A 15,288-nucleotide genomic window follows, 5' to 3' on the forward strand; every position below is an offset into this window, starting at 1 on the left:
CTTATTCACAAAGACATACTGTTGTAATAAATGCAAAAAGTGCTTCCACTTTTAGTTGGGGGTGTGTGCACACTTATGCAACCACGGTGTTGTAGGCTTTTTAATTTAATTTATTTTTCCTAATAATTATCTATTTGTTTTTCTCTTGAATGTTGCTGGTTGCAAGGTCACATTAAAGATGGAAAAAATGTCTGACATGATTTATCTTGATTTCTGGCTTAACATCACAAAAACCTGCAATTTCAATAAGGGTGTATAGACTTTTTATATACACTGTACTTAACACATTTTGTCTTTTTAGATTTTTATTTACAGTTTCTACTTACTATAAAACTAATTTCTTTTACCTATAAGTGTTCACTTTGATAATTCTAATTTTCATAAAAAATATTTGCACCAATTCAACAATGTAGGACTTCATTGGAAGGGAGTAAGTACTTTTACTAGGCACGTTTCATATTTTCTCTGACTGATGATTGTGGCTACTCAACAAATTTTGACATTCCTTGCAAAATGTTTTTTTTCTATTACTTACTGTACAATGGCAGAACTCATGTTTATCACCTCATTTTTTTCACCATACTGGAATTGCGGCTTTAGAATGTTTATGGTTCATTCAAAGTAAAGTGTTTCCCATAACCTTTTTATATACTGTATTTTTATACAGATCCAGAATACACACCAGATAATGCAGCACATTATGACAAGCACACCTTAACCACAGTAGTATTCTGTTGTAAGACTGCACTACTCTGTACAACCTACAGGTAGAGCAATGAATGCTAAATGTGGCATGTGGAAACATTTGGGATGTTGCCAGAAAATGATTCACATCAATACAGGAGCTGCTTCAGTTCATATAGCCTCTCATTAATTTACAAATGTGATGAACTCTGCTATATTGCACCCTCTTGTTTGAATTTATATCACCTTTATCACTTTTGTCTGTCTGGGCTTTAAAGCCACTACAGAACAGTGATAAATATATTTTTCCGAATCATAATTTAAATTATTTCCTGATTGCTGAAAATGCTGAAATTTGCATTACATTAGGTACATTATTTTCATCTACCAAAATGTCCCTTTAGTTGTAACATCCCATATTAATATTCCATATTAAGCAGATTTAAACATGCACAGTAGAGAAACAGATTAAATGAAGTAATCATTTCACTAATATCTAATACATTACAAGTGCCACCTATCGTTTTGGCCGGTGAATTACATAACACAATGCACCACATTACAGGTAACACATTAGGACATTTGGGTTTATACAATCTGCTGATCATGAAAACAACTCATTTGGGTAATTCTGATGGAAAAATATGTTCCAGGCTATAGGGCCAATGCATAATGTCTCTGACTGTGAAAAAATGCATGTGTGAGTACACTAAATGTTCTGTGTTTCCAATACATTTTAGGTCACTCATTTTACTATTGCAAACCACAGTATAAAGAGTGTCAAAGTTATGCTTATAATGTGTGTTTTTTTACAGTTGGATAGTTACAGGGAGCTGTGGACGAGACAGAGATATGAAGATATTTTCCTACTCACAGTTATGGCAGGTGGCTCCTGTGTATCCCGTTCCAGAACAGTCACAGTAGAAAGTATTCCAGGATTGAGAACACTGGCCTCCATGCTCACAGTAATTTGGTAAACATCTAAAAATAATGGTATGAAGAATCAAAAACAGAAAAAAAAAACAGAAAACCTAATACACTATTTTTAACACTAAAGCACGAAACATAATCTGAAGAAAAGTTTTGACTAAAATGGTGAGTGTTTTGGACTCAGGTCCAAAAATTAGTACCATTAGGAAAGTCATTGGTTTTCATAAGGTTATGTAAAGTATGACTAATGTCCCTATCACATATGCTTTGTTAGTTGGAGATGGGGGTTACTAAAATTAGTTGAAAGGACAAACCTTTTGCCCCAGTCCAAAGAAAAAAAAAGATTGACAACCAATGGCATTTTTCCCTGGAATCATTGTTTTTTAGGCCTGCTTGATTCCCATCACTTCTCTGATTGCACTGTTGTTATGGCTAGGATTCCTTCAGATCAATACCAAATTCTTATCAAATTGCATATTAGTTGAATTACACATTCAATGAAAATACTGAAAGTGTTTATTCATTGTCTTATCATTAAGTGTAACCATATTTGTTTATATTTTTGTTGTGCACTGAGAACAGGCCCTGAGTAATACCATTTTCACAGTTATCTGTGGAAATATGAAATTTAGAACAGATTCTAGGGTGCTCCAAGGTATGTTCCCAACAAAAAAAAAACAAAATCAAAGTAAGCAAATGTCCTTAGATTATATTATATTTAATCAGAATGCTTGAAACCAGGATCAGTACAGTTGTCTGTCTTTTCTGCTTCAGTGTTTACCTGTTTGGCATTTTAGATTTCATGGTTTATTCAATTTTTTTGTTCAATTTATTATTACAGGCTGAGGTAGATGACAATGGAGGTGTCTCTTAAAAATCAAGTCCCAATGAGTATTAACTAATGGTAATATGTCCACTTCCTAGAGTTTAAAACCAAGGGATTTTTGTCCTGGGTGTAAATAAAACATAAAAAGAATATTTTGGCTCACCTTAATTAAATTCTGGGTAAATGATTAAGTGTCTATGAGCAGTTCAGAAAGACACCATATTAAATCAGATCAAGACAGAGCAAGGAGAGGGGAAAGAGGAAAGAAAAAAAGGTCAGATCACAAGAGAGGGAGGAGACAAGAGGGATATTGAACCTAATGCCAGGTGTGGGTTCCTAGTTCGAGATCATGAAAAGACCCGATTTTAACTAAGTATTTGCACCTTCCAAAAGAGAGCTATCTATTTTGTGTTTTATGAAACCTGAATTTCCTGAGTAAAGAATACCTCAGTTAAACACAGTCTTTCCTGCTTGATTGGTGCATTTTTAGAAAAGGGAGATTGAATAGGCCCCCATTTATTTTTTGGCATGGGGGTTTGCAGATAGAGAGATTTAACTGCAGGTTGTATTGCACTTACTTTAGAAGGTAGCTTATCTCTTATTTTGGCCTTTGCAGACATTATTTAAGAGTCACATATTTGGTAGCAGTCTGGGCTTTTCTGGTCGTTCTAGACATAGGCCTGTACATACTGTATTAATAGTTAAACTTGTGTGTTTTATGTTTATGTTTTGTGTAGCGTGTGTCTGAATTATTACAATAAATGTTCTATTAATGTTTGAACAGAAGTCAGTTAAGAACATATGTAATTCTATACAGAGTATTTGAAAAGACAACTTGCCAGATACTAAACTAATTATCTTTGCCATTGATTTGAGCACAGACAGCTAATTGTAAAAAAAACACACTAAAACACCCACTTGGACATGATTATGCTACATGATGAAGCTCTGTATACCTCATTTGTGAAGGTTGTTATGGAAACTGGATACTTTTGGGATTATATACTGTATGAAGCACAGGCAAATGGTGCATGGATTTAACTATGTCTGTGGTACCTAGTATGAGGTAAAATCGTAAGGTGTAATATCAATTGGATAGAACAGGTCAAAGACATCTTAACTAAAACTAAATTGTGCAGGATATACATGCTTAATTATAATCTGACCTAATACCTTAAATTATACAACAAAGGGTGGATAAATATCATTGGAAAAACGGTTGCTCCACTAAACCACTAAAATGAATGCATTTCATATATCTTTAAATATTTAGGTAGGGCTATCTTTAATTGTTAAACAAGATTATAATGACATAAAGTGGTAATTACAAATAATAACAGCATCACTTCCTTGCATAAATGTCAATCTATTATTTTCAATATTTATTATATCCCAGTGTGTATATGCTGCAGTATGGAAAAAGTAGTGACAAGAACAGTAAAGATGATTTTCCCATTGTTGTTGGAAAAATTAGTATGATGTTGTCACATTAAATTAAGCATAAGGAAATGTGGAGTAAATAAAGTAAATGAGACTATGATATAAAATGAAGAATTAAATCTTTGTTCTTTTTACCTGAAACTGTGACCTTCTGTGTAGCCTACTGTTTTTGAAGAAGATGAAGAAGAATAGTAGTAGTAGTAGTGGTGGTAATTGTAGGATTTACATTGAAAGTTAAATCAATTGCTAGGAACCATCACTAAATAGCTATAATTATGGTATAACATTCTTTGTTTTATGGAGAAAGGATAAGGGATATTATTTCAGTAAGAATTAAAATTTATTATAGATTTCTAATAATCTTTCTGTTTGTTTAACCAGTTAATATTCTGGGACCTTAGGCCTCTGTGTAAAACACAAGGAATGCACTGAAATGTGCCTCAATCAGCATGTCCCAAGTAATAACATAGACCAGGACATTATAAACTGGTCCATTCACTACCTCCCTAATGAAGAACAGTTAAGCATGGCTCCTCTATGTCTGGTTCCCACTAAGGATCACCCTCCTTATTAATACCATGGCTCAGGGGTCTTTGTCAATTGCCCAAAGAATGATCAACAGATGAGAAACCTGCAAGGGGAATAGATAAACTACACCTAATGATGTAATAACCAATTGTGATTGCATGGATTAAAAGGCACAACAGTGCTTATGTCTTGCTCATTCACTCCTCTCCTCTCTCAATCAATCTTTAATAATATGAGAACAATACCAACCATGTGATAACAGTCATTGCAGTCTGAGTCAGACCTTGAATTTAAATCAAAATGCCAGGCTGAAAGAGTCCAAACATAACAGAAATCTGCACGTTTCTCTCTGCAACAGAGGAAACCTCATGTCTAGTGATCTTATTGTTACTGTATCAATTAAATTAGTATAGTTGTATCTTTTTGTTGACATCCTGAATATCAGAGCATATTCAGTAATAATACTGGGATGATCCGGGTTCTCTCCTTCCTTCTCACTTGTAGCTAGATCCAAGACAGACACTGTGCACAGTTTTTAAAAACATTGTTTAATTATTCTATTATTCTTACATAGATAATAGAAGAAGAAAGAAAATATTTCAGAAAATTATTTAAAAGAAAAGGAATCCAATTAAAATAAAGGAGTTGAATGAACTCCACGCACAAGGAAAATTATAACAAAAAGGCAAAGACAGATAAGAATATTTTGAGGATACAATTAAAGTATTTTTCAGCATTACGATAGATAAAAATAATATTAAAAAATGAAATCCGGTGTATCAAATACAATATCAATACAATAAAAGGAAACTTTATTTTATATTAAATAAGCTTTTCTTAAACTGTTCAACAAGGAAATTGAAAAAATGTGTAAAAAAAACAAGAAAACGATTTATATAGCAATAAGATTGAACTGCAGTAATCAGTACAAAAAGAAGAGAAGAGAGGACGTTATCGTCAAAAGGAGTTGGTTAATAGTACAATGTCTAAACAAACTTAAAGTTCTGGCCAGTCCTGCCAACAACATATGTAAGTTATATAATTATAGGCATCACACCAAAGCAAAGGTGATGAGTGATCACCATACATACAGATGCAGCCATTCAAAATAAGTGTGGTATGCTGCGGTACAATAATTAATATTTTAATTCTGCAGAAATATTTTTGCATCAAAGTCTTTACCGAAGATATCATTAATAGTATTAATAACAAATGACCTTGGACAAGCTGTAAACTCAAAGTATTACCCTGGTCCACATTCTTTGTAAAGGAAAATACTTTATTTTTTCATTGACAAAAAGTAACACCACAGCATTTAGTTGATCCGATCACGTATTAGTTTCCAATCATACAAAGTAAGTCTTGAAAATCTCAGATTCACCATGCCTCACATGCTCATAAATAATATTAATTTAGGAACATAAACATATTACGTAAACTGTACTGTATATTGCTAATACACACCAGTATTTCATTTCTCTAAACATTTTAAGCATCAAAGTCTTACATGTGGTTATTTCGGGAACGTTTTTACGTGCTCCTTCTGACTATATTTGTCACGGACGTCCAAAGGGACCAACCGTGGGGAGCAGGAGAGCGGAAAAGACCCATATGCGTAGCGGCGAGACGGGAAAAAGGCCCGGGCTCATAGTGCAAAGAGTTCAGGAATGCCGTATAGAAACCTATGCCCTCAGGGAGCGGACGTGGGGCGCCCTGGTGCTAGGCGGGTCTCAGGACATCCGAACAACAATGCTGAGCCAGGACAGAGTGCAAGACCCGGAAATATATAGCCCAAGGGAAAGAGATGGACAGGAAGGACAGCAGACCGGAAACTAGGGACAGGACAGAGAAGGAGCGCCCTCTAGTTGCAGAGGGCGTGACAATATTACTGTACTGTACTGTGAATACGCTCGTTATCGGAGTAAACAAAAGCATACTTTTAGAATTGGATTAATAGGGAATATAATATGGATTCGCGTATCTAGATATAAGCTTAATAGCTTAATTCACAATGATATAGTTTGTTTGTTTTTCACATATTTCAGTATTCCTGGTCTACTATTCCATCAAAAAGACATATCATTCCTTATTATTCCACTTTTATTTTATAGATTAGGGAATTTACTAGAAACAATAATTTGGTTTTAAGATTTGATTAAGAAATATTATGATCAGACTTTAAAAAAAATTGTTGGGACTTGTTTTTTTCCTATATTTCAGTATTTGTGGCCTGTTACTCCAGAAAAAATACCTGTCATTCATTGTAAAGCCGCATTTATTTTGGATATTAGAAAATATTCTAAAATGGGTATTTCTGGCTTCAAGATTTGATTTAGGCATTATAGTATTTGAGCTATTTTTCTTTGTGTTCTAGAGAGACTATGGGCACTCCTTCTCCATTATAGTCTATGGGCATTTTGTTTCATCATTTATTTTACCCTGTCCCCAAGTTGAATGCTTATTGGAAGGGACAGCGGACTGGAATTTTAATTCTTATTCTTTTTGCTGAAAATCCATCTATGTTGAAAATGTATATTTAATAGCCTGTTTCTTCTTATAGTTTAAAAGGAAAATAGATACATGTTTTAATTTGCTTTCTGTCCTCTCTCTTTCAAATGCATGCACACTCACATTATATTAATCTAGAAATCACCGATGAGTAAGCATGCACTTTTTGTTGTTTTAGTGGCAATTTAGTAGAAGTATGAAACAAAAACAATAACTGCACTCCTTAAACAAATTAACAGACAGACTCTTAAAGATAAAGCCACAAAAAGGATGGCTGAGTATGACTGTGATAGCCATGCCTAACCTCTATCATGAGTATTGATTCTGCTGATAATTACGTAATTTGTATGTAGCTTATTCTCTAACAACACTGTTAATAGTTTTACTCCTTTCACACTATCACACTCATCACTATTGACCACATTACTATCTTATTGAAACACTCAAATTTCTGTTCATTCAACCAGTACAGAGGCTCTCTGGCCCTTCATTGTAAAGACACCATCCTTCTATTCATGACCAACAAAGTCAGGAGTGGCACAGGCAGCCCCTCCGACTCGTCTTCCATCAGAGTTGCATGTCCTGTATTCTGATTTCACAAGATTGCATTATCTCATCCATTCCAAACACCATTACTCCTCATAATCACCACATGATCAAAATGCTACACTAACACTCAATTAGTATGCAAAGGAACAATTAAAGATTTATTCAATGCTAAAAAAAGAGATGAAAAGAAACACAGTTTCAGCTGTGGAAGTAATGTGGGACAATTATACATGAAATATAAAATCCAATGTTATTGCATAATGAAAAAATATTTTAGAGTTAGAGGAATGCACAAATTTCAAGAGAGCTGGTCAAGAGATGCATTACTGTAATGCATCTACATGTATAAGGGTCTGATGTATCTAGTACATGAAAATGCCAAATATTGAAGGCCTTGTCTGAAAAAGAAATTAGTTGGAAATTAGTTTGCATACATTTAGAACATTCTAAAATGACATCTAAATTAAATACAGTTCCTGAAGGAAGAATTCAACCAGTATATTACTGATGTGGTGGGATACTGAATATATCAATGCAAATGTGAATTTAGGAATGTACTTTTAATTAAGTTGGAATATTTTGTTGAGATCATCTGGCATGTTGAAATATAGAAGGTTTCTGTTCAAACTAAATTACATTTCACAAGGAGCTAAGGGCAAGGTCTGTGCACTCTGACCTATTGTGGAAAGACACTTTTTGAGGTGATAGATTAAAACTAGGAAGTTCAGGATTCCACATCTTTCTCCATTGGCTGTGTAGTGATGTTAGATACACTGCAGTGCATGGCAGCAGTGGAAGAAGAATGAGCAGTGGAAGAATCCAGGGACATGGGAGAGTTCTTAAGAGATTCTCAGAGAGAGATAGGCTTTTGGGAGAAAGAGCTTGTCTTGAGTAGAGTCTTTGAAAGGGACTTGAATTCTATTAAATCAGTATGCATCTTATGTGCCCGGTTGCTGAAAGGGATTGAAGTCTAGTTAGTGGTCAAAAGAGCAGCTTTGTCCTTTTTTGTGTTTTTGTAGGCTAGTGTTACTGTATTTCTTTAAATACTGTTTAAATAAAGAGTATTTGTTTGTTTTATCTTATGGTTAATTTTGTGTGTGCATTTTACTGCAAACTTTCAATTTAAAGATCTTTGTTGTTGCAAATCACCCCCAGGTGGGTGACAGCTACATTAAATCTCCTAGAAGATCACATCTCTGCAGGACAAATGTACAGACATCCATTTTCTAATTGCTTTCTAATCTCTTTATATTAAACAGGGTTGTGGGGGAGACAGAGACTATCCCAGCAAGCAAAGGACACAAGGTGGAATGCCAGGCCATTGATGGCCACACACAGACAGACACAGTCAAACACACACTCACATCTGGCAAATTTTCCCAGAAACAAACTAAATCACCAGTATGTCTTAGAACTTTTGGAGGAAAGAAGAACACCCAGTGGATACACATGTGAACGTAGAGAACTTCAGGTCCAGAATTGAACCCATGGCTCCAGTGATACTAGCCACTGCCCCACCGTGTCAGCCTGGGCCTCTTTTATTCAGTTATCAAGAGGATTTAGGATAGTGTTCATTCTAACATCATTGGCAAGACCAGCCAACAACTTTTCAAGATGGTGATTAAAATAATAATAATGATTAATAATAATTTAAAAGAGTATTTCTCTAGCACTAGATGTTGCTGGCTGCTCTAGAAGTGAGACAAATGCAACTGGTGAAAGAACACAAGGACACTAGATTTCCCTGTGAGCTTTGAAAAGTGAATAAGAAAGCATTTGTTCCAGGGTATCTTAGAGTTATAGTAGTGTAGATCTCTTAACAGTTTCAGTACATTTGTTTGTAGTTAGTCCCCCATATAAATATTTAAGAGCATTAGAGTTCAATTCTTCATGCACTGGTGTCCTCAATTCTTTTTATGAACCATGCACTATTATATATAATTTTCTTTTTCATTTCAAAAGGTGATCATACATGATCATGTTATGACATAGATTTGATCATGCTTCATAAGTGAAATGATGTTCTTCGGAGAATCTCAAGTTCTTTTCTTTTTTATACTTTATGCTTTTGTTAAGATAAATGGTTTATTGTACTAAAAACAAAATACTGTTTGAAAAAGTGAAATTCACTTGGTAGATCAAGGTCAATTATATCATATCAAATCACTCTCAACCTTAAGGTATCATTTATTCTTGAACAAATTTACTGTCTGATCACGTACAGTAATATTGATATTCAATTTAATTCAACCAGCAACATCAGAAAAAAATGTGGCAAGAAATATTAAATAATATTCTAAACTTAGAGGAACGTTAGAGCTGGAAACACCCAGGAGTGCCAAGTAATACATCATACATATGGCATGTACAACATGCTATAATTGCTTTTACTGTTAAAAAAAAAACACAACTAGGTTTTCTAGATCAATAAGATTAAAACATACAATACATGTTTTATTTTAGGTAATTTAATCAAATGATCATATCAAAACAAAAAGCATACTTTGTGTTCAGCTCAGTGACTTCTAGTAACTGTAACTAATAGGATACATTCACATTAATCAAATTTCAGAGTGTGAAAGTTAGTATCCTGTTGCCAAACAATGCAATGCAATGCAATAAACTCTGTGATCATTTGAGATGCTTTGCTGCTGCCACTGTGACTCCTTGTTGTAAAATACATATTCAGTTGGATTTAAATCAGTAGACTGACATGGGCAGTCCATGATTTTTCACTTTTGTCTCCTAATGAGATCCTTGGTTACATTGGGTGTATTTACATCACTCTAAAATTGAATGGTAAAGCAGAGTCAAATAAGAATGGGAGTCTTTTGTTCTGTATAAGCAGACAAAATCATCCTGCTAAAATTCAGAATGTATTCTGCTGCTGTCATCATTAACAACAATAGACAACAGTGAACCGGAGTAAAAGGTTATAAAATATTTTTTTATTATAACATTACTTACACCCTGCTTCACAAATGAGGTAGTGTACTTTGGAACACCTGAAGTTCCTAACTCTCTTCAGACATTAAACTTTAATCACTATGATCAAATTTATCTTTACAATTTTTCCATGAAACTGTGTTCCAAATGTCTCCAAGCTTTTCTTGGTGCTTTTGAGAGGTTGTAGTGTAGCCCTTGTAGTTCTGCCTTTTTTATTAACTGTGGATTTTGATACATGGATCCTTTCCCTCTCAAAGTTGTTAGTTATTTCATTGATCTCTCTGAGATCTTTTTCTAACATCAAATGCAAATGCTTTTCATTGGCTTTCTATTATTGTACATTCCAATACTTTCCAGTTACCCATTTATAAATTACAAACTTTATAATTAAAACATATACGCAACATTTACAAATATATTAGTGCAGCCAGTCATAAGAAAGAAACCTATGTTTTCTTTTTTATTCCCACTGTGGCATTTTTATGAATAAGTACTATATGGTTCAACATATTGGTAACTTTTCATTAACAATGATCTTTGGTTATTATTTTGACTTAGATTTTTTAATTATGGACCCTAACACCAATGTCAAACTTAAACAAATTGATAGGATGCTCACATCTCATTTATTAAGTTATCCAATCTGAAAAATAAGAGTAATCTGTCAGCCAATTTTCCCAATTTTGTGCTCTTTAAAATAAAAAGGTTAAACATTATTAACTAATTTAATCAACCCAATAGGGAATTTATGAATTGACTTTTAAAAACAGAATACCAAGGGTTGTACTTATTTACGCACACCGCAGAATTTTGACATTTTACTGTGTAATAAAGAAATTTTAAAGACTACTTCTTAGCGTAGATACGAAAGTGTAGTTAAAAAAGCTTGGATTCTCATGTATCTGATACACGTATCTTTTTCTGCTGTCTTTGTTGCGCTTTTGATATTTTGAGCTCTCGTTGAATGATAAGTGTCACATAGTTTAAATAATTTTCATTCTTAGAAATTATGAAACGCTCGGTTAAAAGCAAGGGAGATTATGTCTGTTATAGTGGACATAAAAATGAGAGTTCGCTACGACATTATTGGAAACCCAATTTTGACAACAAATTGCTGGTGTTTTATCCTAGAAGGCACTGAGACCAGGACCAGTAGGAGCGCTCCCGCAGCTAAAAAGAAAATGCATGACGAACTAGCGATTGGACAGTTTTTCAGTGCTTGTACGATCGATGGAAATGTTCAAATAAATGTGCTAAAGAAATAAACAAAAAACAAGTAATTTATTCCTTTATCATACTGACTAGCTAATGTCATATCATACTGACTAGCCTCTCCTTGTTAGTTAGTTACTTGTGGCTGTGTTTCTGTGTTGCGTAGCAATGAGGGACTATATTCTCAGGTGGAGGACCATAAACAGTTTAATTTTCGTGTTAAATACATTTTTAAAATTAAAATTAATTCTATACAGCAATCGCATATTTGGGGACCATTTTATAAAAGCAATAAATCACTCGAGGCTTGTGATATATCGTGGATATAGTCACAGTTAAAAGGGTTGCCGGCCCTCTGCATCGTGTCAGGCCTAACAACACCTTTTAACTGTGGCTATATCCACGATATACAGTAGCACGGCCTCTCGTGCCTTATTTCTTAAATAATTAGATTCTGAAAAGTATGACTTTCTTTTACTGCGATAATGAGTGCAAGTATTCATGGAAAATGGTAATCACTTAACTCACTTTGAACGTTTTGTGATATTTAGAAAGGCCAACAAATTCAATATAGTATCGATAATATTTAGTAATGATATCAGTAGCAGTTTGAAATTATTCGTTGTTATTAATAAATGACTTTGTTTCGAACATGTTGTGACATTTAGAAATATAAAAAATGTCAATGTACAGTAGTGTCCATAATATTTGCTATTTTAGTTTTTCAAATAAATGTTTATTTGTTAAAAGAAAACTCATGGCGATAGCTGGATTTGAACACCCGACCTTATAAGTCAGTCACTTATAGCTATCACGTCACAGACACGTGCTAAATAATGAAACAGAAGTACACATATCAATGGAAACTCTTATACTACTGTTTGTGCAACAGTACCTGAATATAATTATATCATTATTAATTTCTTTATATACGCCACTCCATATTATATTTCCTATTAATCAAATTCTAAAAGAATGCTTTTGTTTACGCCGATGACGACCATATTCTCAGAACAGGTTAAAACAATCAATTTTCACAAAGTATATAAATGTGCAGTAATATGGTCAGAAGGAGCAGGTAAAAACGTTTCCGAAATAACCACATGTAAGACTTTGATGCTTAAAATGTTTAGGGAGAAATTGAATACTGTTGTGTATTTTTTCTTTAAACTACCAAGACCAGCCATATACAGTACAGTTTACATACAGTAATATGTTTATTTTCCTGAATTAATATCTTTTATGAGCATGTGAAAGGCATGGTGAATCGGAGATTGTCAACACTTACTTTGTATGATTGGAAATGAATGTGTGATCGGATCAACTAAATGCTTTGGTGTTACTTTTTGTCAATAACAAAATAAAGTCTTTACGTTTACAAAAAGAATGTGGACCATTCTTTTTGGTTACAAAGAATGTGGACCAGGGTAATACTTTGAGTTTACAGCTTGTCCAAGGTCATTCATTATTAATACTATTAGTAATATCTTTGGCAAAGACTTTGATGCATAAAATATTTCTGCAGTATTAAAATATTAATTATTGTACCGCAGCATACCCCACTTGTTTTGAATGGCTGCATCTGTATGTATGGTGATCACTCATCACCTTTGTTTTGGTGAGATGCCTATAATTACATAACTTACACATGTTGTTGGCAGGACTGGCCAGAACTTTAAGTTTGTTTTAGACATTGTACTATTAACCAACACCTTTTGAAGATGACGTCCTCTCTTCTCTTCTCTTTTTGTATATTTCTGCATAATTAAATTTTTATGATAAAGGTACTTTTGTCCAACTGAGCAATCTTGCTTTCATAAAATATACCAACTTTTTAATGTATAATGATTAAAATGCTTTAATACACAGTTTAAGTTTAAAAGTGTTAAGAGTATACAACTAAAATTCTTAATTGAATAAAGATTGTCCCTCAGCAGTGATTGGGATTCGAAACGGGGTGTTTTCTGGTGATAGCTTAAATGCTGTACATGAGAGGTTAAGCTTTATTAGCTCCACCTGGTAGTTTTATAAGGTGATTCCTGATACTATTAACATAATCTAATTTGCATATGGCAAAACGCGTTATGACGGTAAATGATGCGTTATGACACGTTGTGATGCGACACGCCCACCGCGTTGTACCGCAGCGTACCCCGCTCGTTTTGAATGGCTGCATCTGTTTTTCCACTACATTCAGGAGCCTTCTAATGTGATCTAGCATTACACCAAGTACGGTACTGAGCTGCTTAAACAATATGAAGAGGTGGTTTAAATTAGTCTGCTACTTTAGTCACCTGTAGAGAGTAGGAGCTGTTACTTTGAATCGTTGCAATTGAGAACAGGTTTAGTACGGTGCTGCGGACAAAGCACAGCGGCAAAATTAGTTTAAACCACAGCTGTGTACTAAGCACGGGTTGAACTCCTGTTAGTACGCTACTTTCAGTTCGTTGCAATTGACCCGCAATGTCTACGTTAGGCAGGCACTGTTATTGTTTCTTGTTTTTGAATTGAAAGAATCAGTTGCCCATTGTTCCATACAATATTTTGTTACATTTTTAGGTTTTTGTGGGACCCGGTTTATTCAAACTATCGTAACGCAACGGGGGCTCAGGTGGGCGCCCTTGCCGCATCTGGTAGGCCCCATCCCGACTGGAGGGTCGAACCCAGGACTTCCGTGTCTCTCTGCAGCGACCCAGCCCCGTGAGCTAAAGAGAGATCTCTCCACAGCCCAGTAGCTGTGGTCCTGCTATCACAGGGAAGGGCGGTAACTTATAAATATGTGCCTGGTCATTATTTTATATTATTTTTATTATATTATTTTCAGTTTTCATCAGCTTCGTTTATTAAAATGTCTATTTATGAGACACAATGTTTCAGATGTCAATAACTTTGTGAACAAATGACACAGAGCCTGCAACCTACAGGTTTAAAGTTAGCAAATTGTGAAACATTTCACAGCTTTTACTTAAACAACATCTAGTACCTGGTTGCATTTTTAGAAACCTTATTTTGAATAAAGCGGATCCCAGTGCAAGGGACTTCATAATGCCGGAAGGCATTATGCTATATTTTTTATGCATCAGTTGAAGCCTTCTGAAGTCTCTCAAAAACATAAAGATGTAACATAATATTGTGTGGCATGGTGGGCAACTGATTCTTTTAATTTTAAAGAAAATCAAAAATGAGAAACAGTAATGTGTCTGCCTAAAACAGACATTGCAAGATTTTAAAACCCATAAAAACGGGTTTAATTAAAAACATAAAATCCATGAAAAATGGGATTTTCCTTGTGATCGATCAGCTTAGAATCTTAGTGTAAGCTGTAAGTTTTTTTAAACTTTTTAATTAAACCTTTTAAATACTTTAAATTTGTAAAGGCAACACACATTTCGTACTGATACAGTACAATCACATTCTCCTGTCTTCCTGTGATGTGAAACAAATTAGTAGGTAGCTGAGAAAATAGTGCACCACCCATTGAGCTCAGAGATAAGGAGACCATTCTGCAGCTTGCAGTGTTTATGGCACTGAACGTGTGTGCCTTTAAAACTGGAATGGAATGGAAATCATGTCTTTCAACTTGAAATCTTTTAATTATCATTAAACATAGCTTTCTCGCCAGTTAGTTTTAAATTTGAAACCATTGTTAAACAAAGCAGGGACTT

General features: G+C 34.3%; 1 protein-coding gene across 2 annotated transcripts in view; it reads right to left on the reverse strand.

The window, feature by feature from the left end:
• Nucleotides 1-15,288, reverse strand: part of LOC102692151 (contactin-associated protein-like 5) — a 179,419-nt gene that overhangs the window by 132,833 nt on the left and 31,298 nt on the right. For both annotated transcript variants that reach the window (XM_069196417.1, XM_069196418.1), the window contains exon 7: nucleotides 1,559-1,665. In XM_069196417.1, the coding sequence (XP_069052518.1) occupies nucleotides 1,559-1,665 (107 nt within the window). The remainder of the gene's footprint in view (nucleotides 1-1,558; nucleotides 1,666-15,288) is intronic.

Source organism: Lepisosteus oculatus, chromosome 12, assembly GCF_040954835.1.
Source record: "Lepisosteus oculatus isolate fLepOcu1 chromosome 12, fLepOcu1.hap2, whole genome shotgun sequence".
NCBI classification, from domain to species: Eukaryota; Metazoa; Chordata; class Actinopteri; order Semionotiformes; family Lepisosteidae; genus Lepisosteus; species Lepisosteus oculatus.